Genomic DNA, 14,410 nt, shown 5'->3' on the forward strand with positions numbered 1-14,410 from the left:
GTCGCGGAGCCAATAAAGATCACTCTAAACAGGTTTTAAAGCATCTCAGATTGCAATCTAGAAAATTACGGGAGCTCGGTAATTAGGGCATGTTTCTGAATCATTGCTGTCACAAGGTCTGTTCTCTGTGTGGCTTGAAAACCAGTGCTCCTTGTGATAGGGGGAGCTTTTATTTGGCTTGGCTTTGGAAAGTAAAGATTTCCAAAGCCTTCCATCGTGTGGATTTATCGCTGGCTGATGAGCTTTCCTGCTCGTGATCATCCAAAACGCTATCCCAGATGCTCACGATGGCTTATCGTTAGAAACAGCAATTTTGTGCCGAGAAAGGTAGAATTAGAGAGGCATTTAATTTGTTTTATTTTTAGCCATCTTTAAGGCGATGTAGCAGCTGGAGATAAGGAGAGCCAATACCATACATTGCGTCTCCTCTAGAGGCTGCTGGAAGTGCTCCATACGTTGCTGGCAGCCTTTGCGCTGGTACCCTCGTCCCAGTGGGTTTTCTCACTTAAACCTATTTCTTCAGAAAATCGGGGGAGGATCAGGTGTTTGGAGGAGTGTTTACAAAATGGTGCTGTCGGGCTCTTCGGAGGGGCGTGCGCGCGTATGTATATTAGATAAATATTCACCATATTTTTCACCACAATCCTGAATAGCCAGTTTTCGACTTTCAAGCTGTAACTGAAACGCCTGTGCGTTGGTGTGAGGGATTTCTGGGTGTCCCGAGCGATCTGGTGCCCTTGGGAACGAGGGCTACTGCCTTCAGCCGGCGTTGGGTCAGGCCCTCGGTGAGGAGACGTCGCGTGGAGTTGTCCATAGTAAATACTGATTTTGGTCTCCCTTAAGCGCAGCTGCGAGCGAAGGCCAGCGGCCGTGTGTACGTTGCCATATTTGTCGTTAAGCATTTGAGATATCGTTTGACAACTTCTCCGGGGTTGAGTGACAGTCCAAGCAATTGTGGCTCGTCAGGGGACGGTTCCCCACGTTTGTTAAATTGGATTTTAGGTGCAGTTTTCCAGGACGCTGGAATTCTGCTTGTTGTTTCTATCAAGATATATTTAAATTAACTTGCATTATTTTCATCCCAGCCCTGTGCACACACTTCTTTATGGTCTGTCTTTGGTTTTGCTGTCTGTTACAGATCGGTTACTGTGTTTTTGATAGGACCCAAACCGAATGGTGCATTTTTGAGTACCTTTTGCTTTAGATTCCTGTATTCTTCTGTATCTTAAGTCTTCCTTCCATGCTAGGCACATGATGGTATTTGAGCAGAGATTTTGAACAGATACTGTGCATTGCTTGAAGCAGAGTGTAATTCCAAAGACTTGTGCTGCTCGGGTCTGAAGGTGGTGAAATCCCGTCTCTTCCCACTCTTGATGCGAAATTCTCTTTCTAAAAAAAAATTTAGAAGTATGCAAATATTTTTCGTGGCAAGTAAAGTTATGTGGCTATAATGAATACGAAGCATGCAACATGGCGGTATGTAGCTTTCTTAGGCCAAGCATGTTATAACTATTATATGGTATATTTTATTTATTATAGTAATGGCCTCGTTATGGTTAATAACAGTGCCGTATTCTTTGCAAATGCCTGTGTAAAAACACAAGTCCCTTTGCGTTACTGGCTTAGGAACTTTTAAGGCAGTGAATATTTAACACTGCTTTTGGTGGTGGTGCAGGAGGGAGAGTCCCTGCGCGGTTCACGTCGTGAGCTGGTGATGCTGGAAGCTGGCGCTAAACTCGGAGCAGGATTTCTTCAGGGTAGCTGTCACTGTGGCTTGGTGTCCTGCTGCTGGTAAGACTGCAGCGCAGTGGGGTTTGCTGCTCTGCTGGTGTGTTATTTTGTGTATTACACGGATGGGAAGTAGATGCGTGTACTATTGTGGTGGGCCAAGTTCTTGGGCTGTAAAACGCATGTCCATGATAGCAGAAAACCCCAGAACTGATGTTGATGGAGTTCAGCCCCAGTGGAACTGGTGATGGCAACCTGCTTTATGTATGGCAGCTTTAGTATTTGCACACCTTGTGTTTCCCTGCTTTGTGCAGGGGGTAAATACAGGACTGGAGTAGCCCCTAACGTGGGGCATTGGACTGGGGTGGAGTTACGAAGGAGGAGAAGAGGCGCAGACGTCTGGAGAAGTATTATTTCAGGTCACATTATTTTGTTATGAAATAACAACAAAGCAGGAGGAACGCGATTGGCCAAGGAAAGCTTCAAGCTGTGCGAGCGTTTTAGTGAATAATGCAGGCTGGGGCTTGCCTGGCTTATATAATAACGGAGGGAGAAGCAGCGTGAGTGTGGCACAGCACCACCATCCCTGCCTTTCAGGTGGCTGAGGAGGTCTGCCTTTAGTAAAAGTGAATCCAAGTGAATCCGAAATATTCAGATGTGCCGCTGTATCAGGAGGTCTTGTCAAATCATGCTCTTAATGAGCGGTGCAGAAACAAGCACAACAAACTCCTGTGTTACGTTTGATCTTGCACCGTGTCTCGCATTTAGTAGTATCTGCAGCGTAACGTTGTGCCGGCTTCTAAATAAAAATGTGGTGAAGTTTTCCTAAACGGGGACGTAGCTGACCTGCAGAATTCTGCAGGAATGAAAATGGTTGGGTACAAGAGGTCTTCACAAGCTCAGGGTGAGCTCAACGTGAGAAATAGGAAGGTAATATGATTTAAAGTGGGATTCAGTTTAAATTCAAAAAGTGAATCTCCCTGGTTTCGACCTACCTTTTCCTATTGTGTATATATCATCCTGTAAAGGTCCCAATCCATTTACAAAATATTGCAGCTAAATGGTAACATTTGCTTACTAAATATTTGCTGGCTGCCTTTCTCCTCGTCCCTCCTTTTGTTTAAAATCCTTTTGCTTGGGAATGGCAGAGGCTGCGCAGAAAAATGAAAGTTTGGAGTAAGCACCAGAGGTGAAACGGTTAATGAGAAGTGGAGAGGCGAGGGAGCCAGGGTGCCGATGATACCCCCGCGCGGGGACGGTTGTGGGGTGACTTTGGCTGTGTCTGGGTGACACGTCGCCCCTGGGGAGGAGGAACCAGCCTGGCCTTACATTGGCGGAGGCTGCGTTTCCCAACCCGGCCGTGCTGTCTGCCGGTACGGGAGGAAGAGCTGGGGAGGAGGAAGGGCTGGAGAGCCAGAGAAACATGCCGAACAGCCATGCCAAGAGCCCAGAGACATTTCAGCTGCTTGATTATAGAGGTGCTTTGATCTACAGTGAATAAACCGATAATGCTTAAATTATGAATTCCTTTTCTTTGTCTGAAAAGCTGGATTAGCGTGGCTTTGTTCGAGCAGTGATTATCGAGCAACTTTTTTCTTCTGAAAGGGCAGCTAGATTCCTGTTTACAGCCGGGCGCTGCGATGATCGTGCTGTGCTGGCGGAGGGGCTCGGTGACATAACTGCTCTCGCACGTCCTCGTCTCCTCTGCTTGAACTGTAAACCCCTCCGAAAATATGGCCTTGGCCGCCTTCGTTACAGTACGGAGCTAATGATTAATCGGTGTGAGCTGCAGATGGGAAGAGGCACTAAACTGCCTTGTTTTTGTGAGGGTCTGCGGATTGGGAGCCGAGCGAACGAGCCTCTTTGTTTTCTGCTGGGTCTGCCAGCGGTTGTGAAACGCAGCCTTCTTGGATAGGGCTGACGCACAGGTATAAAGATAGGAGGCGAAGGTTGAGAGGAGCCGCTCTGCGAGCATTGCCAAAGGTCGCGCTGATGCCTCCCCTTGCCTTTTGTCCCCTCTTCCCAGCCCTCGGCGTCCGGACAAAGGTCGCTCCTCCAAGCGTGTTCGCCTCCATCTTGCCTTAACGTGCGATCCGCGTAACGAAACGCGGCGTTATCGCTGCCTCTCCTCTCCCAGCCCTCCAGAAAGTATCATTGTGTTTTTCTTTTCTCTCTTTTTTTTTTTTTTTCTTTCCCCGTGCAATGTATTATTCTGCTGCAGTAAACCCGTCTGGTGATGCAGCACTGCGGATCTCCCCTCCTCTCCCCTCGATGCGGTCCTCCTCCCCGGCAGCATCTGCCAAGACGGGAGCAGCTCGGAGAGACGCCAACGGGTGGGGCTGGGTCGGATCACCAGACAGATTAATCTTCACGGTGGGGGACCGAAGGATGTGTGTAATCACAGGACCACGTTGGGGCACGGAAAATGCAAACCTTCCTCTCCCAGCAGCTGTCCTTGAATACTCAGGGCTCTCTCCTTCTCGGTTTTCTTTCATCCCCCTCTCCCCAACCCCCCTTCTGCTCCCTTTCTCCTCCCCCCGTCTGCCTCCCTCCCTCGCTTTCAGCAAAGACGATTGTCACAGATTATCCTCGGGGCTCGTCAAGGGTACGGTGCAGGACACCAAAGCGCAGTGTATATTTAGGTATTTGGATAACGGATGGATTAAAAGGCACCATCTCGAAGTGGGGTAATTTAGGACCGTGGCTGCAGTGGAATACAGTAGTAGCCTCCCCCATCCATTCCAGTTTAGGAAAAAAATAATAAAATTAATAGCAACCGAAGTGCACTTTTCCCAATATAAAAAAATTAAGCTCCGACGGCAAGAGTTGTGCATTTGCTGGGTGATTTTGCTGGTCTGTGGGGAGCATATTACATCGATGTTCTTTATCTTCTGTGCTTTCTGGGCAGCATTAGCTTGAATATTTGAACATTTTAACGCATTCTGGATCTTTGGCAGCAAAAGAAAATTAATTGAGGTCTGTGCGTATGTGTTAACGTGTACATGTTACGATTTCAGAATGAGGAAATAAAGAATTGCCAGGACGGTGAGTGGGAAGAGGCTTTCAGAGCCCATTTCTGATGTAACTGGCAGGCGGCACTTCATATGCAGTAGGCTGTGGTGACTGCAGTCAGAAAGAAGGTCAGTTGGGATTTTAGGTTTTTTGAGTAGTGTTAAGATACTACCCACCCCCCCACCGAAGACTGTAGACAAAGTATGGGCTTGTGTTGCCAGAAACCGAATGTGTAAACAGTGAGCAAAAGGAAAGTACATGTTCTAACCAGTTGCTTCTGTAACTACATTATTTAGAAGAAAAACTCAATGGATATTGGAGTTGGAGCACTCTGTCCTACTACAACATCTCTTCTTTGCTGTCTGTAGAGAACGGGCACTGAAACGCATGTTAAAGGGTGATGCTAACTAGGAGACCTAATTATTTTCCATATTTTTTGTCACGTTCATTCATGACATGAACATTTTTTCAAATAGGTTCTTTCCTGTTTTCCTCCCTCCTTCTTCCTTTCCTGTTTCTTCTGCCTTTACAAGTGCCACCTCCAATTAGGCCATTTTTTTCCTCACACAAATTTTATTAACCGTATCCTCTACTTCTCTGGTCTTTCTGAATCGTGCCTTCAAGGCAAGATAACCATATCCAGCTTCAGAAGAGCGCAGACTTCAAGGAGTATCTTTCCTGCGGTACCACTCACCATTATTTGCTCCTTGGAGCTTTTAATTAGAATAAAAAATGACTAGTGCACCAGTTTGGTATCCCAGGTTAGGAAACTGCCGAGAATTAAACGTCACCGTGCTGTACGCAGGAGCACAGAGGTGACAAGCTCTGCTCTGGACAGCTTAGAGGCAAGAATGCGTTCCATTGGCGACCTTGCCTTTTTATGCCTAAGAAGGCGCTTTTTGGCTTGAAAGATGCTCTTGTTTGCGTGCGTATTCCTTCATGGGCAGCGCATTGTAGTCAGCGGAGTATAAACCAGAATAAAATGAGATCTAAATCCAAACCAGGTTATATATAAAGTATAGTAGGTCAGGTTGGAATGAGAAGCTGGCAGGCAGCGAGGCAGGTTTTCAAATCGTATTTAAGGATTAGTCATCCAACAACAATGATGAAATTTTAAGGTGTATGGAAAGTCATGCATAAACCTGAGGCAGATGCGGGTTCTGACAGCGTTTGCTCCTCGGTCAGGCAGTTGTGTTAGCTGAGTCCTGTGCGTATAGCTGAAAATGGCTTTTCTTGTTTAAGATCTGTTTACATCTGTTCAACATTGTGCTGCTTTTGGGAATAGAAGGGTTTTTTCCGCAAGAATTCTTCATAGCGTTTACAAATATTTCTTGATTAGTTTTTTATTTGTGTGTCCCTTTCCTGTTTGTCAGTGAATTCAAAAGTACGCTTTTTTGCCTCTTTTTTTGTCATGGATTAACAGCTGCAGTTAAAGCCCTTACCTGTTAACGCTCAAGATCTCTTGGCTGAGATAAACGAGCAACCCAGATGCGACCTGCAGTTTGCGGCTGTTTTAAAATGTTGCTGTGCTCTTACCTTCCCATTTTATCCTTTCGTGCTGTGAGCTGATGCAAGTTGTTTGAAAACATTTTTACATCATGCTTTCTGTGTGCACAAACATGTTTGTGTTTATTTTTTTTTCAGACGTTGGCTCATCCGTAAGTGCCTGTGTTGCAATGACTTAACATAGATAAGCAGGGTGGCGTCACGCTCCCGTCAGCTTTCCTCAGCGTGCCCATTGCGCGGTGTGGTCCACAGGGGAGAATGTAAAGTTGAACCCCAGGAGCACCCCGCTCCGGGGGTGACCGTGTCGCTGCGCTTCAGAAGTGTCGCGCGAGGCTGTTGTAAATTAAGGGGTTTTGAGATCAGGAACGAGGATCAGAATGAAGACTTTTGTTCTAGCGCTGAATGGATTAAATATAGATCGGAGTAGTGGAATTGCTGTGTCAAGGTCATTTTTTTTTCTTAAGAAAATTGTCGGGTTGTCTTTATTTTTACTTGTTGTGACACAGTTTTGTTTTAATTATGTCTTGTTCGTCAGATTAAAAATGAGAAGGGCTGCTCTAATTGAGAATACCTTTCTATTTCTGCAGCTGCTGTTGCTCCGTTATTATAAACAGGGCAATCTCATGGTAGACTAACCAAAAGAGAGGAGTTGAAAGTAGCGATGGAAAGTCCAACTGGCTTTTCCCTTCTTTCTGGAAACACATTTTCCAACCTCTGCCGTGCTCTGAGATTGGTTTTCCCGCTGTATGGGGAGGGCAAATGGTTTGGAACTGCTGTTGATTTTGCAGGAGGCAATGTTGTGAAATGCAGTCTTTTTCTACCAGCACTAATACGTGTGCTCTGCTTTGCTTTTCTTGCAGATATGGACGTGTCGAAAGTGTCAAAATACTCCCTAAGAGGGGGTCGGAAGGCGGAGTGGCAGCGTTTGTGGATTTTGTGGACATCAAAAGTGCGCAGAAGGCACACAACTCTGTCAACAAAATGGGAGATAGAGACCTACGGACGGATTATAATGAACCAGGAACCATTCCCAGTGCTGCTCGGGGCTTGGATGATACAGTTTCCATAGCATCTCGTAGTAGAGAGGTTTCTGGGTTCAGAGGAGGTGGTGGGGGGCCCACTTACGGCCCCCCACCATCGCTTCATGCACGGGAAGGACGTTATGAGCGGAGACTTGATGGGTAAGTTCCAAGGTTTCTCTAGGCAGGTATTTTGTATTTGATATGGTGAGAAACACAAACTCGTATCTAGGGCCCCCAGATGGATTTAAAATTTTGGGAATTATCTATGTTTCCTATTTTGGGTTGGAAACGGAAGTGATTTCTATCCCAGTGGCTGGTACCTTGTGGATCCATAGAGGATGTTTTCTGCAGCTGGTTGGATATCTACACTTGAAATAAGGTGGTTTTAAGATGGAAGATTTCCTTTGGCCAGCATCGATATTGGAGTTACTCTTTTCTAGAAGTAATGATTCCATTTCTTGGATAATATTAAGGCCTTGCTCGGATGTATCCCTGCTGCCAGATGGAGCTATCTTACTCTACAACATGTGGTGAAGTCCTCTGTGGAGTATCTTCGGAATACTAGAACCTAAAATTCTGTGAAAGCTTGATGCCTAGTTCTCAATTCTCACTGTACGCAGTTGGTATGTTAATTGGATTGTCACCACAAAATTTCTAGTAGACTTTAATGATGCAGCCCCTTGGATTCTACAGACAACTCTTAGCCATGGAAATAACGCTTGGATGGAGAAGACCGAAGGCAGCTTTTGATGTTTCCATTTTGGATCTACATCATTTCCAAGTTATTGGGATTATGCTTTCTGATGGTATTGGCAAAAAGAGATGATGGACATGACTAAATTTTGGAAATTATAGTGTTGGTTTTTTTAATGCTGGGATAAGAACTACTGCCTTGAATTTATTGGATGGTATACAGTCAAGACGCCAGTAGCCATGGGGAGTGGATTACTATCTAGCCTCTTAAAAAGCTCTTTGCTGCTCCACATTAAACATACTTTAGTTTTAAGGACGTGGTGCTAATACCAGTTTGTGGATACGCCTGTGAGAAATGACTGGGCTGGATGGTTACAAAGGCGGCTAGAGGATGCCTGCTGGCCAGCAGCGATGAGTGCCCTCGTGCATTGGGTGATCTTCTACCAGCTGCTTGATTCAGACATAGGGCTGGAAATTAAAATAACGGATCTATTTAAGTGCCTACTGTCTCAAGAAAGAAGTCTGGGGGTTTCAGAGTTATGGTTTCAGTCTGGGACTACTTCCTTCCAGTGGAATTTTTTTTTTTGTCTTGTCACTAAGATTTTTTTTTTCTTGTTGGTTCATCTAAAATATCATTTGACACCCTTGCCCATTAAGAAGGTGGATTACCCCTGTAAGAGGGGCCAAAATTGGGGAAGTTATGTTCACAATTCTCTCCCTAGATTTAATTGGGAATATAGGTCGTGTTTCCACACTTGGAAAAGGTTGGTATGTCCTGCCCTGTGTATATTAGCCCCTCTCCTAACCCAAGTCAAACCCTCTCTTTCCACTAACTCCAGTAGTATTTAGTACTAATAGATAAATCGAAAAAGCACTGTAGCCATTAGATTTTCAGCTCTGCTAGCTCCTCTGTCTGTCTTCTGTGTCCTTTTCACGGATAAGGACTTTGTTCTTTTATGTCAGCTATATAGCAGTAACCCTCTAGAAAATACTGCTTTTTCTCTTACCTCGTTAAATCAGCTTTCACCGATTAACATTTTGTAGGATGCTAAATGCAATTGTTTATAAAATTGTTGATCTCAGTCCTTCAAAAGGGGGGGTGGGGGGTAGGGGAAGAGAGACATGTTTCTGTGCCAGATCATGAAATATCTTTCAAAATGCCATTGTTGCGAGCAAGAAATAATGAAAATAGAAAGGCAACAATGAATTTCAAGCGGGTATGTATAAGCTAATGAAATTCTGTTGCACTGGTTAGGTGGTTTCTTACATACAGTGTGAGAGAAAAAATGCAGGCAAAAACATGAGCTTAGCTCTGTAGAAACCTTGAAAATGAGTTATAATTTAACAACAGAGGGTGAATATATTTGGAGGATTAAGGATCTAGTGATTCATTGGAGAAGGAATGGAAGGAACTTCCTGAGATGCTAATTGAAAAAGATTCAAATCCCATTTTCAGTTTATAAAAGATACCTGAAATATTTCTGCCATTTTAAATACAAGACAGACCTGTGATGCAGGAGAGGAGGAGGGAGCACAAGGCAGAATTGGGTTATTAGGATTCAGGGGATTGAAGTGACTCATAATTGATTCTGATGGAAGAATCTGAGAGAGAAGGCTGAAAAAAAAAAAGAAAAAAGGTTGAGATGTCCTTCATAAGATGGATAATTAAATTTTTAAATTCACTTTGGCTACCCTGACATATTTAGAATTTTGCAAGTATTTTTTAAACATTCAACATAATCATTCTTGATCTTTCATTTTGCGGATGTAACTTAGACATACCGTCCTGGTATTTGTCTAAATTAGACTACTAAACTATTTGTAATGTTCTTTTAACTTTACCTGTCGGTTTTACTATCTCTTTATTTGAGAGATCACACTAACTTTCTTAGAACATAGAGCCTTTCTCTATTGATATACAAAATGTTGGAAATACTGAAACATAACAGCCCTTAGTGATGTGAAAGTAGTGTGCTTGTGAAGATCTAAATCCTGTGATTGCAGTAACAACAGCAGTCTCAACAAACCAAAACACCTACTGAAAAATTTAATTTATACTCCTTGTGTAGGTTCTTTTGGGGGCCTGCACCCTTACAGCTTAACTATTCCGACGTTAGTAATCAAGATGTTTCTTTAGCGTATGCAGCTTTGATGAGAATTGAGTGTAGCAGTCAGATAAAAGCAAAATTCCCTCTAAGAGGGTGAAACGTTTTAGAACAGCAACAAGAAACCCCCTAATTTTCCGGGTTTTCTCTATGGGTTATGCTACCCCTTTTGAAAGCAGCTTCTTACCTCTGGGTCATGCTTTGCACGGAGGCTTTCATGGCTACAGCCCAATTTGTGATGCCATTTTTGCAAAAGGATAATTAGAAGAGCTCCAGTGATGACCAAATTCCAGAAAAATTTTTGAAGCTCTTAAGCAAAAATGGAGGGGGGGATGGGGAAGTTAATTATGATGTCCACAAACATGATTTTTTTTCCTGTTTACAGAATTTGAAAGAAAAAGAAAAAAAAAAACAAAAAACAAACAAAAAAAAAAAACAAAAAAAAAAACCAAACCACAAATGAGGATTCTGCACTGGAAAGCAGTATTTTTTTTCCTGTGCAGGCAAGATGCTGGTCATGAAAGCCCAATATTGTGATTAAAACAAAATGATTGCTCAGCTTTATCGCATACGAATATAACTTTGGAGTCAAGTAAAATGTTTTTAAGTTTGTCAGTGTTTGCTTGATAGTTTTTTGCTGTTTAGTGGAGAAGCAGTCGCAAAAATAAGTTCAGTGCTGACGTGAACGTTTGCATGATTTGCTTTTAGTTGTGCTTGCCCCTTTCTGATGAAATATTTTTCCCCCTTCCTAAATGCAGGGCTTCAGATAACAGGGAGCGTGCTTATGAACATAGTGCCTATGGACACCATGAGCGGGGGACGGGAGGATTTGATCGGACGAGACATTACGATCAGGATTACTATAGAGATCCTCGAGAGCGGACTTTACAACACGGGCTCTATTATACTTCTCGGAGTCGAAGTCCAAACCGTTTTGATGCTCACGACCCCCGTTACGAACCTAGGGCCCGGGAGCAGTTTACATTGCCCAGTGTGGTACACAGGGATATCTACAGGGATGATATTACACGGGAGGTACGAGGCAGAAGGCCGGAGAGGAATTACCAGCACAGCAGGAGTCGGTCGCCGCATTCGTCCCAGTCCAGGACCCAGTCGCCGCAGAGGCTGGCCAGCCAGGCGTCCAGACCCACCCGCTCCCCCAGCGGCAGCGGATCCAGGAGCAGATCTTCCAGCAGCGACTCCATCAGCAGCAGCAGCAGTACCAGCAGCGACAGGTAGGTCACTGCGGGGTTGTTGTTGCCCGACCCAAAGCGACCGTCCCCGTGGGTTTTGCGGGTCGTTTTCCGAGGAGTTGCGAGCCCGGGCTGTGAGAATAGAAGGTGTTCCGTGGCAAAGCGTTACTCGCTGATGTAGAAGTAAACCGGCGTGAAATGTAAAAGGGCTAAGTTGGCAGGAGGCAGATCCGAGGGGAATGCTGTTGCCATCATTAATTATTTTCCATGGTGGATCTGCACAGCATCCGTAAGGTGTTCGCTAGGCAAAGCAGGGATGTACGGACACGAGGCCTCGCCACACCCCTGGCTGCTGCCTGCGTCTTTGGAGAATGGCATAAATGTTTTACTGGCGTCAGTGAGGGAATAAGGAAATTTGAAGGGAACTTCTTTTTACAGAGCACCTTTGAAAATACTTTGGGAAGTGATGAGTGTTATTGTCCCGTTTCCCCTCGTTCTCTACCACCACTAACGTTTAGAAGGTTGATATGTTGCCTTTCCATTCGTGTTGCCTCACAGCAAAAATTGTAGGCTTGGAAAAAATAAAAAAAAAAAAAACAACAAATCCAAGTTTGTGTTTCCCAGTGATACAGCCATGTCCTCGGTTCTGTAACAGCCGTGATAGTTCTGTATTTGTGTGACTTTATACACTACATGTAGGGGAAAAAAAATAAGGCTAGTAGAGCTAATAATGGGATTTCTTTTAGTAATTTGAAAATTCCTGTTGAAATGCCTCTCGGATATTTAGTTTTTTGAGAGTAAATTCACCCTAAGAGTGGAAACCAGGAAGCTGCCATTGCAGCCGTGTGTGTTTTGTGCTCTGCTCTGCAGAAGGGTTTCCAGTTGGAAGCGGTTCCTTTGCATACCAGTTCTTTTTCAAAATGGAAAATGTTCATTAAGTAAAGAAATATGTCAGTATAATAAATACTTAGTGTTCGATTATCACTGTGAATGGAATTTTACCACTGGTAATTCTCTAATCAAGGTAATTATTCTCATAAAATCTTACCTGCTTGAACGTTGGACCTCGTGGAAGGGTCAGCTGGGCTGACACTGGGGAGCGTGCGCAGAAGGGAAGATGAGGGCATTAGTTTCTCCTCTTCTGATTTCCCCACCCCACACTCCCGATGTCTAAAAAACTGTGCAAAGATTTATTTACTTCCTTTAATTAATTGTTTTCTCCTCCTGGATTTACAAATCCAGATCCTGTCTTGGCTGGAGAGAGGGGCACCTCTAGAATATTTGAGATGACTTTTAGGCTGCTTTGAAGGCTTGTTTGTTTATTTCTACACCTCTCTCTCAATGAGATCTTCACACTTAGATAAAGACAACTCTTTGTCAGAGATTTTCACACTTGTTACAGCTTAAAAAAAAAGGGTGAGACTTCCAGAGGTCTCCAAAAAAAAATCTTCGAGGAGATGAATTGAAAGGAGCTGTGGTTACGTTCAAGGTTTAAAAAAATGCCAAGCAGGAAAAAAATCTCTCTTCTGGTGTTCCTTTACTTGTTGCAGAATGGATAGAGGGGAGTCTGAGAAACTTGTAATACTTATAAAATGTCATTGTTGGGATGTCAAGATGGGATGAAATACTGCTCTGCATTTGAGAGGGCTAAACATGATCCCACTGGAACAAAGTTAAAAGATGTAATCAGAAGATAAGCAGCATCTGCTGTGCTTCAGCATTTCATTTTCTTGGCAATTTCTAGTTGTAGTAATGGAAAAGTAGATGATACTCTGGGAGGAATGGGAAATAAACATTTTTTTTCTTACTAATACAGTAAATTCAAATTCAGTAGACCAAGTAATAGAATCTGGTGGACAATATATTTAGTTTTGAAGGATCAGAAAGGAGTTTTATGTGTTTCTAAGCAATGAGTTGGATATTAATAAACATTTAACCATATCTTTACTTTGTAAAGCAAAACCCCACCTGGCCTTGAAGTCTTTTAAAGCACAAGCGGACTTTTCTGTTTAATTTTTAACACGCTTTGAATTTAGCAATGTAAATACCTCGCCCCCTTTTTACGGGTAAGGTGTTCTCACTCGCTGTGTGATATATTCAGGTTTCACATACCCAGACCAGGCAGAAATTTATTTGCTTCTCCATACCCTGGGTAGTAAACTCTGCCTGTGTCACCCCCGGATTGAATTACCAAATTCTGGTTTTGTTTTTGTTTTTTTTTTTTTTCATTTCTGGAGTGAGATTTATCTGGAATAACTAAGGACTCTTTGTTATTGTCTGCAGTTTCCCTAGTAGGCCAGGTTGGACGTGGCCTTGGGCAACCTGGTCTGATGGGAGGTGTCCCTGTCTATGGCAGGGGGGTTGGAACTTGATGATCTTCAAGGTCCTTTCCAACCTCAACCATTCTATGATTCTATGATTTCTCAGGGGTTTTAGCAAACTGGAGGTCCTCTTACGGCTTTATTACAAGTGGAAATGGCCAGTTTTGTGATGCTGTGAAATTATGAAGGTCTTTATGCTGCTGAATTCTTCTGAAATTGCATGTCCTGAAGAGCTTTGTCACTCGAGTCTTGTCCTGTCTGTCTCAGCTGGCAGGGAGGGAGAGGCAGAACAAGTTGTGTTTAGGTAGAGAGGTACCCAGACTGGTGGGAGTGTTTGGGGACAAAAGCTGGAGCCTGTGAAAGCTCGTGGGTGTTAAACACTTGTGGGAATTTTTGTGCGTCCTTCAGGTGCTGTGAAACACAAGCAGAAAGGTGGCGAAGGAGAAGTTTGGGTTTCGTTCCTTGTGGTTTTCAGAGAGCCGTGTGAAGTAAATATAATTTTCATTAAAGAGAGGTGATTTTCCTGGACAATAACGTGAAAAAAGATGCCTCGCAGATTGCTTTAAAAAAAATAAATATTTCATAAAGGTTCAGTGTTTGTTGCATTGGATCTCAGCTTCACTTCGCTTTAAATGTGTATTGGGAGGCCTTTACAGGGGATTTGTAATGGGAGCTGCCAGGGAGTCATGTAGAAGATAAGACCAAAAAGAACATGGTAAAAATAAACCGTATTCTCTGAAGCGGAGCTTTATTTGGTGTATTTTGTGGCCTCTCAGAAGTTGCCCGTTGGGCCCAGGTGGGCAGTCACCCGGTGGAGGTGAACGCTTTCT

General features: G+C 43.8%; 1 protein-coding gene across 1 annotated transcript in view; it reads left to right on the top strand.

Annotated features, from left to right (window-relative positions):
* Nucleotides 1-14,410, top strand: part of SPEN (spen family transcriptional repressor) — a 69,502-nt gene that overhangs the window by 12,200 nt on the left and 42,892 nt on the right. Inside the window, 2 exon segments of the mRNA XM_082493588.1 lie at nucleotides 7,107-7,427; nucleotides 10,825-11,301. Coding sequence (XP_082349714.1) covers nucleotides 7,107-7,427; nucleotides 10,825-11,301 — 798 coding nt within the window.

This window comes from Vanellus vanellus (genome assembly GCF_965231255.1).
Source record: "Vanellus vanellus genome assembly, chromosome: 20".
In the NCBI taxonomy this organism is placed as follows: Eukaryota; Metazoa; Chordata; class Aves; order Charadriiformes; family Charadriidae; genus Vanellus; species Vanellus vanellus.